Raw genomic sequence first — 20715 nt, 5'->3', positions numbered from 1 at the left:
TGAGATGCAGTATTGCATAACTTTATGTCATGTCAATACTGTTTACTATTTTTTTGCAGGCTATCCACCATACCTTATCTTCTTGCTACAGTAAACGTCACTGATGAAAGTAATGCAGCCAAGCATTAGACTATTCATGACACTTTCAAATTGCTAATAATTCATCATTCACGTGCTACAGTGTATTTCGTATAGTGACTAGTCACTTCTAAATAATTAATGTTAAATGCATGTTACTTTTGATAGGAATACGGAATGAAAATGAATGACCAGAAAATCAGTATTTTTCTATATAACCTATTAATCCAGATGTGAAACAAATTATAACTATCAATATCATATCTTCTAACACAAATCGCAACTGGTTGCTCATAGAAAGAGATGATGATTACCGTAGTCTTAGAGTTATTGATGCTAAAGAGTACTTTGCTGGTGTACGTCGCAAATGGGCTTATCGATGTGAAGAATATGACCGGTTGAGAGATGCCCTGCTTTCTATGGGTCTAAGAGTTCCAACTCGACATTCTATTGCAATATATTCTCAAGCGGAGGATAGTCCAACTTGGTCAGGATTTAGTAAAAAAGTTATTAGGGCTGTGACAAGTATTAGAAAGGAAAATAACCGAATGTTGTTGCGTAGGAGTCATCAGTACATGTATGAACTGGCGCGAGATTCTGTCCGCGGCATTGGGAGAGAGCTTACAGAAATGAGCAACACAGATTATTACAAAATGAGAACTACCTTTCCGACGATTATATGTCCGATGATTGACTTTGAATTATGTGCTATCTTATTTTCTCCCTTTTTATATATTCAATTTTGTTTACTTATGGGAATCTAAAAATGTATTTTATGAATCCTGCAATTATAAATATACTTATGAAGTCATAATTACTTTACGTGAACTATCATTCAAAGTAGCTTATGTCTTCTTAACCAATTCACTTATAAATACAAGGTCACAAACTCATGAAGTCACACTCCTATAAAGTAATTATGTCTTCACTCCCAAACTTGGATTTATGTTTTTGCGGAAAAATAGTTGTTGTAGCGCTTTACTGGAAGGGTATTGACGCAGGAAGGCGTTTTATCAAATGTCCCGACCGAGCTTGCATTTACGAACGTTGGATCGAAGAGCCACTTGAACCCCGTGCAGCAGTTCTCATTGAAATCCTTAGGGAAGAAATTACCAGAGAGAATGTAGCCCACTCTACCGAAGCTCGTGAGCTGCAGCGTGAAATTGAGGAGTCAACAACGGAATTGCAGAGAATGAAGACGTTCATCGAGTCCCATACCTGGAACCTCAATGAGGATGATGATGACTCCGACGATACATATGAATGATTCAGTTCATATATTTTATGCTCCTAATATTTGTATTTCTGCATCGTATCCTTTCTATTCCTGTATCGTGTTATTATTATGTATCGAACCAGGAAAAGTTTTTTAACTGTGTTTTATTATGTACCTTATGTTATGTGATGGAATTGTGTTTCAAGTTAAGTATTCATTTTCAGCAAATTACTTCATATCTAATTTAAGGCCTCGTCAATGTAAATAAAATTATACCAAAATAATTTTACACCGAAATAATTTTCTGGGAATAAATTATGAAATTTGTAGAACAAGCCCTCGCGTAACAATTGCACACTGGACTTGCATGGCTCTCCAACAAAAACAAATTTACACCAAATATATTTTTATCAATTTCTTATGAAGGCTCAAACATAGCCCTCTACCACATTTTCACACTTCGAATATTACCTTATTAGTTCCAACTAATTTAACATAATTTTTAAATGAAATATAGATTTTAATAACTATATTATTAATAAAAAAATTAAAATATATATTACTAAGTAAAATATTTTACTAAGTAATATTACATAATTTTTTTAACTTAAAAATAATATAAATACAAAGTAATATAATATTAGTTTCAACTAATTTAATATAATTTTTGGAACAAAGTAATAGAAACATAATTTGAGAAAGCAATATTTCTATAAACATAAATGAATTAGGAGAAGAATGTTTTCTATTAGCCAAACAAAAGAAAAATAGGAAGAAGAGAAAAATAGGAGCGGATAAGAAACAAGAAGGAAAAAAGAAAGAGAAAAAGCGGAAGAGAGAGAAAGTCGAGAAGGAAGAAGGCCTGGACAACCGGCGTTCTTAGAGTAAGAAAGAAAGGAGAGAAACAAAATATTCCCGCAGCAACAGGCGTTCACCGCCCGGTTCCCGCAGCAACAGGCGTCACCGACCGGTTCTCGCAGCAGCAACAGGCGTTCTTGGTTCTCTCTCTCTCTCTCTCTCTCTCTCTCTCTCTCTCTCGCTTCTCTGTTATTACAATTTTTTCTCCGAATTTTTTTCTGTTTATTTCAATAATTACAACGATTTATTGTGTTTATTTCAATAATTGCAACGAAACTCTGCCTTATAATTAGTTCGTAAATTTTAAAATTCTGCCTTATAGCAATCCAAATTAAGCCTTATAATTAGGTCGTAAATTTTGAAATTTAATTATGTTATAATTATGCCTACATATGGTTTGTTAATTAAAAACGCATGAATGGTTAGATCGATTTTTAGAAATTTTATGCTTTAGAAATTGTTGTAATTTAAGATTGAAATTTAATTACCTGTTTACAAATAATTAATAATTATTTGCTTATATTTATGCCTACCGTTAAATTTAATAAATTGCTAAAATGTAGTTAATCAATTATATATAAATTGCTTAAATGTAATTAATAATTATTTGCCTATATCAATTGCTATCACCAAATAATTAGTTCGTACATTCATTGGATGACAGGCTTGTTATACTGAGTTTGTTGGTTGGCTTTTTGGATTGGGAATGTGATAATATAGCGGAAATGCTACCCGTTTTTTTTTAGATTTTACAAGGCCTTATAGCAAGTTCCTTTCTTTTACAGGATTAAATGGTTAAACGACAACTTATCAACCCGGGACCAATTGAAGAGGATTTACTTAATCAACAGAACAGACATCGTTCACAGCTTGTGTGGGATGGCACGGTACACATTCTTTTCCCAATATCCGTTATAATTTACAAAAGTCTTGATGCGTATTTGAAATGCATAATTAGACATTTACTTGCAGGGTAATGATGATCATTTACGGCTACGTTAGAATTTCAAAACATACTGGGATTGTATTGAGGCGAACCCCCTACCACAACGTATCCACGATGCCGTAAGAGAAGCTGGTTTCATGGGTGTTCTGCTAACCGGGAGTACGAGACATGATGTTGGGCTCATATCCGCTTTTCTTGATCGCTGGCGCCCGGAGACTCATACTTTCCATCTCCGTTTTGGCGAGGCCACTGTGACATTGGAGGATGTTTACTACATATTGGGTCTACGCAGTGTCGGACGTCCAGTGTTACCTATTGGAGGGGATGTAGGTGCATCTTTACTCCATGAGCTTCTTGGTGTTTCCATAGATCCAGAGCAAGATATGGATGTCATAAAGAAGGGTGAAATTAAGATTAGTTGGTTGGTTCGTCAGTTTGGTAATTTTCACGTTTACACTCTTCTGCTGGTCATGACTACGAGCGTGAGCTCCTATACCACACACGTGTGCACTTGCTTCTGCTCATTGGCTCTATTGCTCCGAATTACAATGGTTACCGCATGCCTTTGAACCTCCTCCCATTTGTTCGGCACGTGGAACACATTAGTACTTACAGCTGGGGCAGTGCATGTCTGGCTTATCTTTATCGACGTTTGTGCTCCATCGGTATTGGATATAAGACAGAGCTTTGTGGGTCCATGACTTTATTAAAGGTACATATCCACACTACAACCTTCATGCATACTATTATATACATGATCCATGCTTCATACTTAATATTATATGCGTACATGTTTGATTCTATGAGCATTGTACAACCTTAGCTCCGATGCAGCGAAACGTTTATTTGATACAGCATCCCCGTGCTCTGAGGTATGCTACGTTCTGACTCCTTTGTTTGATGTTCACAAATGTTACAACCATGTCGTTAACACAATATATTTTGGTCTAGGTGGATGGTCCCATTGAATGCTACGACTGTGCAGACACATTCATTGCGCGGGATTCGCTATGACCTAGATACCATGTCCGAGGATTCCTTCAGGTGGAGGCCCTACGAGGATTGCGCGGATGAGGCACGAGACATCCCTGCGCTTGAGCTATCACTTATGAGTGTACCTTCTCCCCTTTTTTACTTGACATAGGTGGAGTGGTGCTACATTGATAGGGTCACTAGACAGTTTGGCTACTTGCAGCAAGTCCCTACCGACTCTCCGCTCGGAGGCCATGATTCTTTCCATAGGGGTCAGAGAGGATGTCCTTTACAGTTCGATAGGGTGCGTGAGCTGTGGGACTCATGCCACAGTGCAATGCTTCAGCAACCAGCTTACAGGTGCACTCAAAGACCTATGTGCGCAGTTCAGTATCCTTAGTGGTTCAATAGAGTCACAAGGCATTTCATGATCAACCCTAGGATGTGGAGGGGCCAACAAGGCTTCCAGGGGTCACAGGGATATCTACCCGTGGCTGTAAGATTTATATTCTTAAGTAAACTACCTCCGTTTTTTCCTTATATGAGTTTATGTTCATAATTTTACATGTTGTCAATGCAGGCTGAGGGCTTGTCCGCTGCCTACCACCAGATTCATGGTTCGGGCATGGCTGAGGATGATGCTACTGTGGATGAGGCACTTCAGGGTTTACATGGCACATTAGATGCCATAGGATTCACTTCTCTTTCACAGAGGCCCCCGCATCCACCTCTTGCTACCCCACGTATTAGCGGTGCTCATACACGTAGGCCACGTACCGCTTCTCTTCATGTTCCGGTAGCTCCCTTGGATGGTTGGGATCCTTGGCCTCGCCCATCAGTTGGTGAGGGTTCTTCTCTATACACCTCGTCTGCATCAGGTTGGGAGCAAAGTTCCCCGGGGCATGGACATACTGAGCCTACCTGGGACCACTATGTTCAGGGAGAGGGATCCTTTCATATGTTTACTTGGGGTCGTAGTTCCCAACTCCATGATGTTGCGGGCTCCTCGTGGGGGCAGATATCTCAGAGCCATGCTGCTGCTACATCTACTTTTCGCCACAGTACTCAGAGCCCTTATTTCGGTACATTTACTATGGGCCACACTTCTGAGAGACCTTATGCTGTTCCTTTTGCTTGGGCTGCTGGATCCACTTGGGGCCATTCTACTCAGAGTGATTATGGTCAAGTGGTTCAGGCTTTTCCACAGCCTAGCTACAGTTTTCCACCCGAGACAAGTGGTTCGGGATTTTCTTTTCAGACCCCGGCTAGGGGGTTCGACCCTTGGTTGGTACATGACACCTCCGCACAGAGTTTTGAGCAGGGGCGTCAGATGCATACACCCCATCAAAAATGCAGGAGGAAGATATGGGGGATGACAGTGATGAGCAGGATGACGCTGGTGAGGAAGCTGATACTCCTGTGCATGTGAGATAACAACCCCGTAGAGCAGTAAAAGGGAAAGGGAGGCTATGCCACACCGGCAGGAGGTTCTGTGGCTGATCAGTACTGTTGCTCATGTTCACAGCCTTCTCGCCTTTATTATGCCATGTTTTCAGTTTGTATGCAGTTTAGACTTTACTTTATTAGTTATGGTCACTTTCAGACTTGTTGTATTTTATTATGCCACGATCAAGTCACTTCCGTTCCCAGTATTAGTATTCAAAATGCTTTCTAAATTAGCTCCAAATGGTTCATACTTAAACAATTTAAAACTTGATCCAAATAAAAATAATGTTACAAGGGAACCATTGGAAAACTAAAATGATACATCAATGATAACGGGAAAAATGAGATCGCAACACATTGCCAACATGAGACACTAAACTCCATTCTTATCTACTTGCATTTTTATTTATTCTAACAACTGTAAAGCTACTTTGAATGACAGTAATAGATTATACAACCTACTGATAAAAGTAATTCAGACACACAATGGACTAGTAATGACAATCTTATTTTGCTTTCAATCTTTATTCACGCTCTACAGTTGTTACACAATGACATTTCATTTTTCCTACTTTCACTACAACGAGTAGTCATTTCAAAATAATTGAAGATAATTGCATGTGAAAATATGACAACTCAAAGTCTTTATTAAAGGCAGTATGGAAAACAACAATGACAACTCAAATCACATATTTGCAAATTGATTGTTGGTTGCTGTTGCTGATAAGATTTCAGTGCTCACTTTTCTCAGTGGTTGTTGGATAACATATTAATATTATATTTGTCATTGAGTTTACTGTAAGAATGCAAAATAACCTTTATGATGTACCACTATAATGCTCATTGTGCCCTATAAATACATCATACTTCATAAGTTTAAACCATATGTTCAAACTGTAGGCATCTTATTACACATAAAATGGATAAGGGCAAAGGGCATGCAACGCCTACAAATGTTAAGAGAGGTATGCGTCAACTAAGTTTAGCTGAATCCGTTGAACGTGGAAGGAAAAAGAAAGAATCCAAAACTGTGAAGAAATCGTATGGTAAGGTTAATTAGAAAATATTGGACGAAATAAAAGCTGATAAAATGAAGATTGAAAGGGCCTATAACGATATGTCCCAAACGGAGGAGGAACGTATCCGTCAGGTGGATGAGGTTTACAAAAAATATGACATAATGGAAATCAACCTTATCGAACAAGATGATAACTTAATAGCAAGGTACGTTGTGGCTCATCAGCAAAACCTACAGATGGAGGCTGAGGATGAAGAGTCTGGTGAAGAGTCTGATGAATATGTTGTTAACCTTGCTAATTTTTAGCAAATAATGTAATTTCTTTGCCTCATTGTAATATTTATTTCCCTCAAATATCTTCTTCTTATCCATCACTGCATTAAACACTCCATGTGCGAATCTCCTCGAAAATAAGATAAGTTGAAACAAGTACTGTGTGTTTTCAAAGGTAATGCACATGTAATAATTCAGAACTTTAGTCACGTGCAAATGTTTTAAATGATTTGACAACTCAAATTATTAAATTCACCTTCATCATTATTGCCCCAGTTCAAAGTTTAAAGTTTTACCAGTTCATTTTTTTGCCTATAAATATTTGCAAACCTATAAGTCATCATCTCAATTTCACCCCTCTCTAGTTTAACATTCTCCATATTTTTAGATTCATACACTGAGGTCATGGACAAGGGCAAGGGACACGCAAGCTCGGAAATGCGTAACAACGGGGAAGTTAATTGGTATAAATGGACCGAATCTTAGGCACCTACTGAATCTCACAGAGCAAAAATTAGTGAGGTCAAGCAATTTGTCCGAAGAATGCAAGCTATACGGGCTGCACAAGGATTCGCCGTCCGTGACAATGAACAGTTTATTGGGTACGGGGAAATGCACTTTGAGTTTATGAAATCATCGATCCGGTACGAAGATAACATTAATAAGAATTTCAACGCTGGTAACATTTCAAAGGAAGAACATGATTATGAATTAAAAGAAATGTGTCGATACTACCACTTCATGGAGGACGAGCTTGAGATGAGGAAAAGGGAGGCCGAGGATGTAGTCCCAAGGTGTAGGAGTGAAAAGATACGTGAAGAGGAACAACAGTGGGATAAGAAATATGCTAAGTATATTGTCAAACTTGGGTATTTTTCTCAAGTCCACGATGATGCTGGTATGGCTACAAACATCTATTATGGCACTCACGGCCCCGACCCGTGGCCACCGCATCAAACTCGGTCGTGTAGGCACACATTGACCCACAAAAATGGGGAGGGAGGTCATAAGCATACCTCCCCTCACATTCAAGGGGATGAGGAAGAAAATGATGAGAAAGCTAACAAGATTGAAGATCAAGATTTTGATCATTACGTAGTTAATCTTGCGGATGACTAAAGAATTTGAGAGTCCTTTTATTATCCCTTTTTCAGTTGCAAAGCACTTCCTACTTTATCATTTTCATTATCCCACTTTCCGTTACAACGTACTTTTAAATTCATTATCCCTCATGACACCCTTTCTCGAGCTTCAAATTAAATACACTACAAATATATTTTACATACCTACCAAACAATAGAAAAATGGACCAAACAAATTTTCGGTTATTTAAATTTGCCAGTGCACAAACATTCCCTCGATTAACAATTACACACTCGCCGCTCAATACACCATTTTCGAAGCTACAAAAGTGTTAGTGATATTAGTTTTTAATAAAAAAAAATTGCCTAAAATATAGGTTTACATTACAACACAACAAAAAAAATTTGGAAACCAAAAAATCTACGGTTATTTACATATGCTTGTGCCAAAACATACCCTCACCTAATAAATTTACACTCACATTGCACGTCACCTTTTTAGAGCTAGAAAAGTCTTATTTATACGGTTTTTTATTTAAATTAAAAAATACACACATAAAATAGGTTTACATTACTAGCCAACAAAAAAAAATAACTGAAAATATATTCCATTTATTTAATATGGGAGTCCAAAAATATCCCTTCATCTAATTTAATTCCGTTCAAAACAAAACAAACACAAGTAATTCCGGGTAGATAAAAAAATATATAAATGACCCTAGAACGCCACTTGTTCTGGGTGTCAACTAGGTTTTTCCGAAAGTACAGGCGTTTTGTACCATTTTTGGAATTTTTTGAACATGTATACCAAAAACCTGAACTTCTTGTTCATCTATACCATAAAAGGGACGGAGCCAGAGATGGCTATAGCCTTAGCAGAAAAAGTGGATAGGCTCTTGGACGTCGGACTAATTCGGGAGTCCTTTTACCCGTAATGGTTGGCCAATCCAGTATTAGTGAAAAATCCCAACGGAAAATGGAGAACATGTGTAGATTTCACCGATCTGAATAAAGCGTGCCCGAATGATAGCTTTCCTTTGCCAAGAATTGACCAGTTGGTCGACGCCACGGAAGGGCATGCCTTGCTCAGTTTCATGGATGCGTAATCCAGATATAATCAACTTCCCATGTATGGGCCTGACCAGGAGCACACCTCTTTTATTACTGATAGGGGACTCTATTGCTACGTTGGAATGCCATTTGGTCTGATCAATGCCGGTGCCACTTATCAAAGCTTGGTAAACAAAATGTTTAAGAGGCAGATTGGAAAAATGATGGAGGTATACGTGGATGATATGCTCGTAAAATCTAAGAAGGCGGAAGATCACATTGTCGATTTAGCTGAGATGTTCCATATTCTGAGAAAGTATAGAATGAAATTAAGCCCTCAGAAGTGTGTATTCGGTGTGGAATCGGGGAAATTCTTGGGATTTATGGTTAACCACCACGGAATTAAAGCTAACCCGGCAAAAATCAAGGCTCTGTTGGATAAGAAATCTCCCACCAGCGTCAAGCAAGTACAGAGTCTGACGGGAAGGATTGCAACCCTAAATCGATTTGTCTCAAAGTCATCAGATAGGTGCAAAGAATTCTTCAAGTTAATCAAAGGAATGGGGAAAGATTTTGTGTGGACCTCAGATTGTGAAGAGGCTTTTATGAAAATCAAGGAGCAGTTAGGAAATCCTCCTTTGTTGGCCAAGCCGGAGGACGGAGAACATTAATTCTTTACTTGGTGGTCTCGGAATACTCCGTCAGCGCGGTATTGGTGAAGGAGGAGGCATGTCACCAATGGCCTGTGTACTATGTGAGCAAAAGGTTGTTGGACGCGGAAACCAGATATACCAGTATGGAGAAATTGGTGTACGCCCTTATCCTTCTGGCACGAAAGTTAAGACCATATTTCCAGGCTCACCGAATAGAGGTTCGCACCGCTTATCCACTCCGGCATATTCTGCATAAACCTGAATCGTCGGGAAGAATGTTGAAGTGGGCAATAGAGCTAGGACAATTCGATTTGGAGTATTGTCCTTGCACGACAATTAAAGGACATGCGTTAGCTAATTTCATACTTGAGTTTGATTCTGAGGTAGACGACAAGGCCATAGTGCTAGCGGAACCTTCCTCACAAGGAGATTCTCCTATTGATTAAAGGGAGGAACTCCCACACCCTTGGTGGATCTTACATGTTGATGGGGCCGTGAATAATAGTGGAGCAGGCGCCGGGATTATTTTAGTCACCCCGAAAGGGTATCATTTGATGAGTGCCATCCATTTCAAGTTTTATGTCACCAATAATGATGCTGAGTATGAAGCTTTGATCAATGGTCTGAAAATAGCTTTGGAAGTGGGGGTGGTGAATTTAATAGCTCAGAGTGACTATGAGTTAGTTGTAAATCAAGTCAACGGAGGTTTTCAAGCCCGGGGACCCCAGACGGAGTTATATATGAGATGTGCGCAGCGTCTATTAGAAAAGTTTGGAAGTTCCAGGCTAGAGGGTGCTCCCAGGGAGGAAAATAGTAAGGCCGATGCTTTGGCGAAGATGGGGTCGCAAATGGACAGCATCGAACTTGGACAAATTCCTTTGGGAATCCAAGAGATACCAAGTGTTCCGGAGGTAAAAGTGTTCCAGACACAAGAGAACCCGCTAGAGGGGTGGATGACCCCCATTCATAACTATATTCGAACGGGAGCTTTGCCAGAAGACAAGCTACGGGCTCGGCGCCTTCGATACCAAGTTGCGAGGTATGTTGAGTACGATGTGGTGTTATATAAGAGGGGATTTAACCAGCCACTGTTACGTTGTGTGGACATAGAAGAAGGAAATTATATTCTCAGGGAGGTGCATAAAGGGATTTGTGGCAATCACTCGGGGGGTGGTTCATTGGTGTTAAAAGTCCTCAGACAAGGATATTACTGACCAACTATGAAAGAAGATGCCTTCAAGTTTGTCCGGGCTTGCGACCATTGCCAGCGATTCACCAACTATTCCAACACCCCGGCATCTTCCATTACCCCATTAGCAAGTCCCTGGCCTTTTGCCATGTGGGGAATCGGTCTCATTGGAGAGTTGCCCAAAGCAAGGGGGTGTGAAATACGCTGTGGTGGCCGTGGATTACTTTACATAATGGGCGGAGGCTATACCACTAGCCACGATCACAGCAAAGAAGATAAGGGACATTTTTTTCAATTCTATAGTATGCAGGTTCGGTATCCCATACAAACTCATCTCGGATAATGGGAAGCAGTTTGATAGTAAAGAGCTAAGGAAGCTTTGTGAAGACTTGAACATCAAAAAGGATTTTGCCGCAGTTTATCACCCGCAAAGTAATGGTCAGACAGAAGCTATAAACACAATCATAAAACATACTTTGAAGGCAAAGTTGGAAGATAAGAAAGGAGACTGTCTAGAGGAGATGCCCATGGTCCTCTGGTCTTACAACACAACTCCTAGATCAACTATGGGAGAAACCCCATTTCTGCTGACTTATGGGTATGAGGCTATGGTTCCTGTGGAGGTAGGAGCCGGATCCCTCCGAAGAGACTTGTTTGTTGAAGAAGATGCAGAAGTTAACCAGAGGCTCCACTTGGATTTGTTAGATGAAGCCCGAACAAACTCCCAATTAAAGCTTGCTGCATATCAGCAGAGAATCACAAGGTATTTTAATAAGAAGGTAAAATCCGTGCCGTTCAAGGTTGGGGATCTTGTGTTGCGAAAGGTTATGCCTAATACCAAAATAGCTCAGCATGGGGTGCTTGGAGCTAATTGGGAGGGGCCGTACAAGGTCAAGGCTATACTCTGGAAGGGAACCTATCGCCTGGAAGATCTGGATGCCAAACTTATTCCTCGAGCATGGAATGCAGAGCTTTTACAGAAGTATTATCAGTAGGGTATGGCTTTGTCCCCCATGATTAATTCTTATGTAATATACTAGTAGCAAATAAATTCCTCCTAGCTTATGGGGGTAGTATACATGACTACGAACCTTGGAACTAGCAGAATGATAAAATTTTCAAATAATTTTCCCACAGAGCATAGTATCCATGGGACTGGTGTGATTTGTACACTAGACCGCATTATCAATAAAAGAAAAAAGTTACTTCAAATTGCTTTATTTGCTTGGCATGTAAAAATTTCATTTAGAAAAAATCTGAGACGCCCAATTGAGGAATTACTAATCCATAATCAAGGTACCATGGTACGCATCCATAAAAGGACGCGCTTAAATAAAACCAGTATGGTTAATTACCTAAATTAAGGAAAAGTCCTTCAAGGCGCGCCATTATTTTAGTACTTAAGTTGTTGATAAAAAAGGAGTACTTGGCACTTGTACGTTGAAAAGAAACAGGGTGCGCCCTATAATAAGGCACGCCATAACAATCTGACTAAAAGTTTATGAAAACACGATATAGGGGGCGCCACTATGGAAGGACGCACCTCATGGTTTTATACAATGAGAGTATATAATGGTTTAAGAGAAAATCAGAGCAGAAAATTGTAAAATGAAGGCGCGCCCTAAAAGTTTGAGGCGCCTTAACAGATTTTCGTATGCATGCTAAAAAAGATGAAATCATATAAACCCATATGATATGTCATAATGCAAAAATTAAAGAGTAGCAAGATATAAGTCGTACAACTTTGCACAACATCAAAAGAGGGTTGGCTCCTAAGAAGAATTTGAAGCTTAAGTACGAATACAGTTTAAACATGAAAATAAATCAGGGCGCACCCTGAGATTCATCTGTTGGGGGAATGGTCTGGAGAGGAATGGTGGGATCAGTTTCAGGCGCGCCCTTAGAGGCCTCCTCGCCTTGATCTCTGCAGCATGCTCCCTCTTAAACTCCACCATCTCAGCAATAGTTTCTTCCCCAAATTTTTTAAAGTTATATTTAGGATCATTCGCCACGAATCCTATCCTGTAAAAATGAAAACCACTAGCAAAGGCCTCATCTGTAACGATCCTCTTCTCCTCCAGCCAGTCATTCTTTTCCTGATCCTCAAGGTACTCTATCCTTGCCTTTGCTTCAGCCAGTTCCACATGGAGGGATTCTGCCTTTGTGTTGGCAATCTCGAGCAAGGAAGATGAATTCATAACTTCACCCTTGAGAAAAAGCAATCTCAGAATCCTTGGCTTTGAGATCATTGGCATGAAGAAAATCTTTATCCTTAAGAGTGTTCTTCAAGATATTATTGTCACCCTACAGCCTTTCAAGGCGTGCCTTCTCTTCAAGTAGTTTGTCCACCACTTGGGTGGAGTGGATAAATAGTTGGCAGGATGCCTTAATGGAGGCACGAGTGGCCTCTTCCAAGCTCATGGCTTGCAACTGTTCCACTCCTTCGTCTGTAACATGAGGGAACCCATGGGGCCAAGGGAATTTAAAGCAGCAGATGAGCCTGAAGGTGCGCCCTCTGTTCGGGGACTTTTTGGCGTGCCCTGTTTCTCTGTTAGATCAATAATGGGCGTTTTCGGGACATGAGTAGTTTGGGGGACAGGAGTAGGAGTAGGGATGGATGCCGGCGCTGTAGGAGCATCTCTCTTTGGTTTGAGCTTAGGTTTATCGCCAGGGCGCGCCCCAAATGACTTGGGAATCCTTGGAGGAGCCATTTCTGCACAAGACATATAAAATATTAGTTAAACCAGAAAAATCGAGAGTGCTGAACAAAGCAATAAATGAAAGCAATTAGTAAAGGTAGCAATAATATGAGCTTGTAACTCGCTAAGCCTAACATAAAAAGGCACGCCATTAGTAACAAAGAGTTAGTCAAGCAAGATTAAACAGGAAGTTCTATCGATAATCTAGTATGCCAAGATAAAAACTAAACAAGGTTTATCAGGAAATGTTATAAATCTACGCTTCACTCCCACTTGGTCAGAAAGGATTCCGACTCGCATCAAATTGGTCCTGGTAACCAAAGTTTTTAAGTTCCATCTTTCAGCAGCCACCCTGAGAAGGGCTTCAGCTCGCCTTTTAGGCTCGTCCTTGAGTGGTTTGGCCACTGGTTTGTCTGAGAAGAATGAGGTTGTGAGAAAAAAGAAAATAGAAATGATATAAGGAAAGGAAAATGAGAGGGCGCGCCCTTACTTGGAGACGTGTTGAATCTAATCCTCAATCGGGGAACGTCGTACAAATAAAAGAAGTTTTCCTTCCAACCTTTTTCATGGCTGAGTTTTCCAGAGGAGAAACCTTTCTTATTATGCTGCTTGTCTGCAACCAAGTTGTGGTATCCATGGTCAGATTTCCTTAAGCTGAAGAAATAGCTGACTTCGGCCATTGAAGGCTGAGGGAAGCCCAGGTCTGTGTAGAGAATGAACAGGGCTAGAACAAATTTGTAGTTGTTGGGAGAAAGTTGGAGTGGAGCCACATCATAAAGTTCTATTACTTCCCTTAGGTAGGGATGCAAGAGCGCGCCTATACCCAAGGAAACTAGCTCAGGGCTGGTTACCATCCTGGGGATCCTGAAGTTTCTCCCATAGTTGAAAATATGGGGGCGCATCATACTTAGAGGGCGTGCCAATATACTTCCATGTCATAAAATTCCATGAGCCATTCTAGCTGCTCATCGGAACAAGCTGAGGACAGGCCCACGCAAAAGAGTTTCCCGTGTTCTTTCCTGAAACGTTTTTCCACGGCTTCACTACACGGCTCATACTCATCCCAGTCAAAGTCTAACTCACTGTCGGAAACTTCCCAATGCTGGAAAGGAATTGGAGAAGGTTCAGAAGAGGTGGAGAATTGGAGAGAGTCCTCATCAAAGAAATTCAACTCATCACGAAGGGGCGACATATTCTCTTCGGGCGCGCCCTCAGGAATGGGAGAAGTAGGCGCGCCCTGTGGAGATAGGCTTGGAGAAACAGCCCTATAGGAGACTTTGGATGGCCCTGCACCAATATTGATACCAATTTCGACACCCCTATATCTGTCAGCATTCAAGCTCTCTAACCAGTCGTCATCATCTAGTTCTGTACTAATAGGGGCTGGGGATCTCTCCTTTTGGATTGGATTTTGTTTCCCATGTCTACGAGACAAAGGGACATATCCATGGAAGAACTGTTTAAAGAATCAGCCATCAGGGTACCTTTTTTGGAATCTTGAACAAGGCGCGCCACCTGATTCAGAAACTCGGGAGTATGGTGGGCATTTGGAGGCTGAGGGTCGAAGTAGGTGTTTGGAGGCGAATAGATTCCCAAATTGATAAGGAAATCCTTGAATGGGTGAAAAGGAGAGGGCACGCCCTCGTCTTCCAGCTGTCAAGAAAACCAAAAAAATATTAAGGGCGCGCCCAATTCGAGAGAATGAAAGAAGAAAACATGGAGGGGAACAGATAAAAGTGGAGGACTTGAGAATACATTCATTGTGTTAAGGGCGACCTATGTTAATTTTTGATTAAGGCGCATCCTATACCTAGAAGGCGTGCCCTGTTAAACAACAAACCTATGGAATCTAGCATTAAGATTAAAGGATGGAAAATTGAAAGATTGGAAGCCAGGATAGGTGTGCCTTAAGGCGTGCTACAGTAAGAATTACTGGTTGAGTTTTGCAGAGTATACGTTTTTAAACCTAATTGAAGGCAAACATTTGAGATTCCTAGAAACATAAAATTGAAGATTCGACCAAATGATTTTGGATCTAAAACAGCAAAGATTCAAAATTTATAAATATACATACACAGATAAACACACCATTTCTTATACATCAAGAACAGTTAAGGAAGTCGAAGAGACAAAGTAAAGTGCAATATGACATACATACTAAAACACAAAAAAAGGGAGAAGCTTTTCATACCTTTTTGAGTAAGGAAGAGATTGATCAGAAAAAATTGGGGAAATAGTGGTCGAGAGAGAGGATTCCGAGCAATAGAGTAGTGCCGCCGGTGGTGGTGCTTTGAAAGAGAAAGGAAGGTAAAGTAAGAGAGGGGGTAAAAGTGAAAAGTAAAAGAAAGGATGTGGTTGGTATTTATAGCTGAAAAAGTGGCAGCTGTTAAAATAAATCACATCAATCACGTCAGGCACGATTTCTGAATAAATTAGGGGAACCGTTTCAAAATAATTAAAATTCTAGGACGCGCCCCCTTGAAGGCGCGCCTCATATGATTATCATAGTAACTTGAAATTATGAATGCAAAAACTTGGAACATTAAAAAGGCATGCCCTGTTGAGGGCGCGCCCAGTAAAATAATATTGGAAAGTTTGTTTATACAAAATTTAATAAGGATGAGAAAAAATTCCAATCCCATTTTCAATAACATATGGAATTTGGGGGGTAGTTGTTATGCCCAAAAATTGGTATAAATAATATTCAGATTGAGATTGATAAAATAGTCAAAACTGAGGAAGAAACGCCTAAAATTGAGGAACGGATAAGATTACCTTTCCATAAAAGGAAAGAAGGCGCGCCCTATGAATAAACAGGACGCACCTTATGGTGAAAATGGCTGATGGAATGTTGTAGCTGTCTATGTATGGGAGGCGCACCCTCATGAAGGAGAGGAGGCGTGCCCAGTTATGAAGAAAAGGATGAGGAATTCCCTGGTTAGATCCTTACTTGAGGCAACCTTTAGGGCGTGCCTTGATTTAATGAAATGTTTGAGGAAGACTTTTGACATGAATATTTGGAAGAGCTCTTTAGAGGGTTTGAGGAAGATGGAGATTATTATTACTAACCTATTTGATGCAGGTACTCTATCGAAGAACTTCTTCATGTAGCATATCTACAGGAAATGCGGTGTCCGTGGTCAGAGACCTCCAAGGGTATGCCTGATGATTGAAGACCTCCTCATGTAGTCAATGAGTGTCCTCATTGGGGATGTGGGGTAAATTATAGGTGTGTGATTTGGGAGTTCTGTCTCTGTAGTCAACGGGTGTCCTCGTTGGGAGACTTTGGAGTATCCTGCACTTTGCACCCAAAAGCTTGGGATCACTTGTCCTGTAATCTGGTAGGGGCTCCTTATCGGGGGGCAAGGATGCGTCCAACATTTGGGGTGAACCACGACTATACCTGCGTCCGCGGACTAAAGAAACAGCTGGTAGCGGAGGGTTATCCTTGGCCAGGGAGTTGCCTTATCCGTGAAGTCTCGAAGCCGCGGACGAGCCTTGGGCCTTTGTGGTTGGGCCTCATCGGCGGACATTCCTAAAGCTAGTAGTAGACGGTTTCCAGTAGGTTTCCTATTGGGCCTCGGGACAAGAGATCTAAACCCGTTAGGTTTCTTATTCCCCAATAACTACGTTGGCTTGATTTCCTATAAATATGGATACGTAGGCAAATTGTAAGGGGTCAGAAGCGAGGGCGCAAAGGAGCCACCACTAACCCTAAGCAATCTCAGTCACCAATAACCACCACCATTAAACACTGTTCATCTTCTCCGACAAATACCGTTCATCGGATCCATCGATTACTGTTCATGTTTCCGACGAAGAACCTTAGTCTTTGTTACTCCCAAATTCCTCCGTCAACATCACTAAGACATGCGTGGACCTTTCTTTACCTGGTAAATCTAAAGTTCTTACATTTTAACATGAGTGTCCCATTATAAATGTATTCTGTAGAATAAAAAAAATAATATAATATTTGACAGTAAAATATGATCCTCAGAATAATAGTATTAGTTTTATAAATACGTTTAGTAGTTCCGCGGTTGATACAATTAAGCGATTAAACGAAATTAGAGACACAATGGGTGACTTGCAAATGATCCGGAAAGCAGAAAGATTCTTAACGAAGCATGGAGGAAAGAAAGCAAAGTGGCAATTGTAGATCTCAACTTCTTTCATCGTCAATCATAATAAAGAAAGGAAGAATGCTGTGATTTTGCAATGGATAAAAATGGAAGCTTGTGTTTACTTTCATTTGGTCTTTTCTCTGCTTTAATAAATGAGTAGTGTGCTCAGCTCAGCTTCGTAGCTATCTTATTTTGTTACTAAATTTAGGTGACTTGTCTTTGGCTTTCCTTAATTACCACAAATTGTGGTCCACAATATCCCTGCTTTCCTTTTCGTCTATACATTTTTTTTATTTTTTCCTGAATGAATGAATTACCAACTAATTATAATTAGCTTAGTTTAAAGAAATATTCATCTCATTGATTGTGAAAAAAATTGAAAAGAAAAACTTAAACACATTTAGATAATCATACCCCCCATAATTTGAATCTTATTATGAACAACAATAACTCATTTATTTCATTTTTCCCTTAAAGGGAAAATTGATTCTAGCGTCCCTGAAATATAAACACTTTTTTAGGTACTTGAACTATAAATTTAAATTTATATATAATTCAATTTTTATTTTTTTTCTCGTCGAAGTCCTTTGCTTAAAATCAAATTGACGCTGTTATTTCTAAATAACATTCTTAAAGTTACGAAGAATCAAAAACAATTTTGAAGGTGATTCTAGTTTCTAAACTCAAAGCGCTCATTTTTCAATACTCTATCCATCAACATTGTCAACATCATTGAAAAACTAATCGAATCAAAACCCTAATTTGAGTCAAAAATCAAAATTTCTCAAACTGAATTTTGATGGTGTAAATATGCAAGAAATTGAACATTGAGCGTTTTCGTTACTCAAGTTTCAAATTTGGACATCGGAATCACCTTCAAAGTTGTCTTTGATTCTACGAAACTTTAAAAATGTTCTTGAGAGTAGACCTTACAATTCGTTCGTGTCGTATATTTTATTCTCGTATATTTTCGTATTTCGTGTACTTGAAGATCAAATACAAAATCGACATTTTCAGGATTCTTGTAATTTTTTGTTCGTGTATTTTCATTTTATGTCGTTTCATGTCATGTTTTTCTAGTAAAATTGAATATTAATATTAGATTAAAATAAATAGGATAAATAATAAAAAATTTGAGATTTTTAGGTAAAATTTTTACAAAATATATTAAAAATATATTTTTAGATCACATTTATATACATATCATAAAATTAAGTAATTATTTTAAAAATAAATATACATGTATCTATTGTAAATATATATATATATTCTTTATAAATATTAATATTTAATTATAATATCTATCGTCGTGTACTCGAAAGGAAAATACAAAACCAACACTAAATCTTAGTCGTGTACTTTCGTGTTAATGTATTTTCGTGTCGTGGTAATTTAATTTTTAATTTTTTTCTTGTCGGAATCTTTCCGTTAAAATCAGATTATCACCATTAGTTATGAAGAACATTCTCGAAGTTATGAAGAATCAAAGACAATTCCAAAGGTGAGGTTTCCAAACTCTAAGTTTGAGTAATCAAATCGCTCATTTTTTAATACTCTATCCATCAACATCGTCAACATCACTGAAAAATTAATCGAATGAAAACCCTAATTTCAGTCAAAAATGAAAAAAATTCCAAACTTAATTTTGATGGTATAGATGGGTAAAGAACCGAAAAATGAGCGTTTTGGTTACTCAAACTTCAAATTTGGACATCGGAATCACCTTCAAAGTTGTATTTGATTCTCCGAAATTTTAAAAATATTCTTGAGAATTTTATCACATCACTGAGAAAACTAACGGCGTTAATCAGATTTTAACGGAAGGGTCGCGATAGAAAAAACTCAAAAGTTGAATTACTTATAAATTTAAATTTATGTTTCAATGATTATTGCCTCCTTCCTCTCCTCTCATCTCTCCTCTCCTAGGGTTTGTTTATTTTCAAGTAAATCAAGGGGCTTCCACTGGTTTTCACCGGTGGAAAGCCCCAACCCTTCATTCTCTTTTGTCCTTATTAATTTCCCTTCAATAAAATCCAATTTTTTGGGTGTTTGTGTGTCTCTCCTTTTGGAGTGTGTGTTTTGTCTCTCATTTTGGAGTGCTTTGTTATGTTTTTGTTTAATTATGGTTGGGTTTATTTCGTGTTGAATCGGTTGAGAACGAATTTATTGATATTCTTGGTGATCTGCAAAGCCTGCGTCGAATCTGGAGCGGTGTTGATTATTGCAAGAGCTCACCTTTCACAACCAAAGATTGTTCATCTTTCACGTGTTTACACTTTCGGCATGTCTATAGCTGGTATCCGGCATGTAGATAGCTGGGGTGTTTTCGGCATGTCTATAGCTGGTGTCCGGCAAGTAGATAGCTGTGATGTCGTTTCTCCAATCTCAGTGATTGGTGTTTTTGAAGATTGGGCTAATAATGATTTTTATGTGATATGGTCAATTGCGATTTTGCTATTTTTTTTTATCGTAGGTAATCCGCAGCCGCTACCCTTCGGGTGCGCACTGGGTAAACCATACGGGCTCACGTAATAGCCTGCAAACCACGTGAACCAAGGTAAACCGCATCTAAGCGACAGGCTCTGACTCAAGAGGCATAATCATAAATTCTCCTCCCGTGAGATTCGAACCTGTGACCAAGAGGATAGTTATCCCCTCTTTAACCAGTTGAGCCAACCCTTGCGGGCGCGATTTTGCTATTTTCAGAGATGTTGGTACAATTTGGATTGCTCGGGATGTCTTTGATTTTGTTTTTAATTTCAAGAATTTTTAAATTCTATGTGTTAAACGATCAGGAAAAAAATCATCTAATTGTTTTTTGTATGATATTTGTTTTACCACCTGGTTGTATCGACAGTTGGGGGTTTGTCCCGACTGTATTATATTGAAGTTAATGAAAGTTTTCTGCATTTGTAAAAAAAAAAATTTATGTTTCAATGATCTAAAAAAAAACTGTCGGATGTTAGAATTAATTTTCCCTTCTCAAATAGAAAAAAGTAAAATAAATTATTGATAAAACAATAATATTGTAAAATTAAATTTTTATGATCCAAATATTACGAAGACACTATATTTTTGGTATCGATAAAATTATAAAAGCAATAAAATAAT

General features: G+C 39.1%; 1 protein-coding gene and 1 long non-coding RNA gene across 2 annotated transcripts; both read left to right on the top strand.

Moving 5' to 3' along the window:
- The first annotated feature begins 2211 nt into the window (after positions 1 to 2211).
- LOC141684207 (uncharacterized) lies at positions 2212 to 3257 on the top strand. Its single transcript, XR_012560584.1, has 3 exons — positions 2212 to 2292; positions 2938 to 3039; positions 3125 to 3257. It is a non-coding gene; the product is annotated as an uncharacterized LOC141684207 (long non-coding RNA).
- Positions 3258 to 10146: 6889 nt separating this feature from the next.
- LOC141685056 (uncharacterized) lies at positions 10147 to 10806 on the top strand. The gene has a single exon (XM_074490179.1). The coding sequence runs from the start codon at positions 10147 to 10149 to the stop codon at positions 10804 to 10806; it is 660 nt and encodes a 219-aa protein (XP_074346280.1).
- Positions 10807 to 20715: the final 9909 nt, after the last annotated feature.

This window comes from Apium graveolens, chromosome 9 (genome assembly GCF_009905375.1).
Source record: "Apium graveolens cultivar Ventura chromosome 9, ASM990537v1, whole genome shotgun sequence".
Taxonomy (NCBI): Eukaryota; Viridiplantae; Streptophyta; class Magnoliopsida; order Apiales; family Apiaceae; genus Apium; species Apium graveolens.
This window is presented reverse-complemented; position numbering and strand designations above follow the sequence as displayed.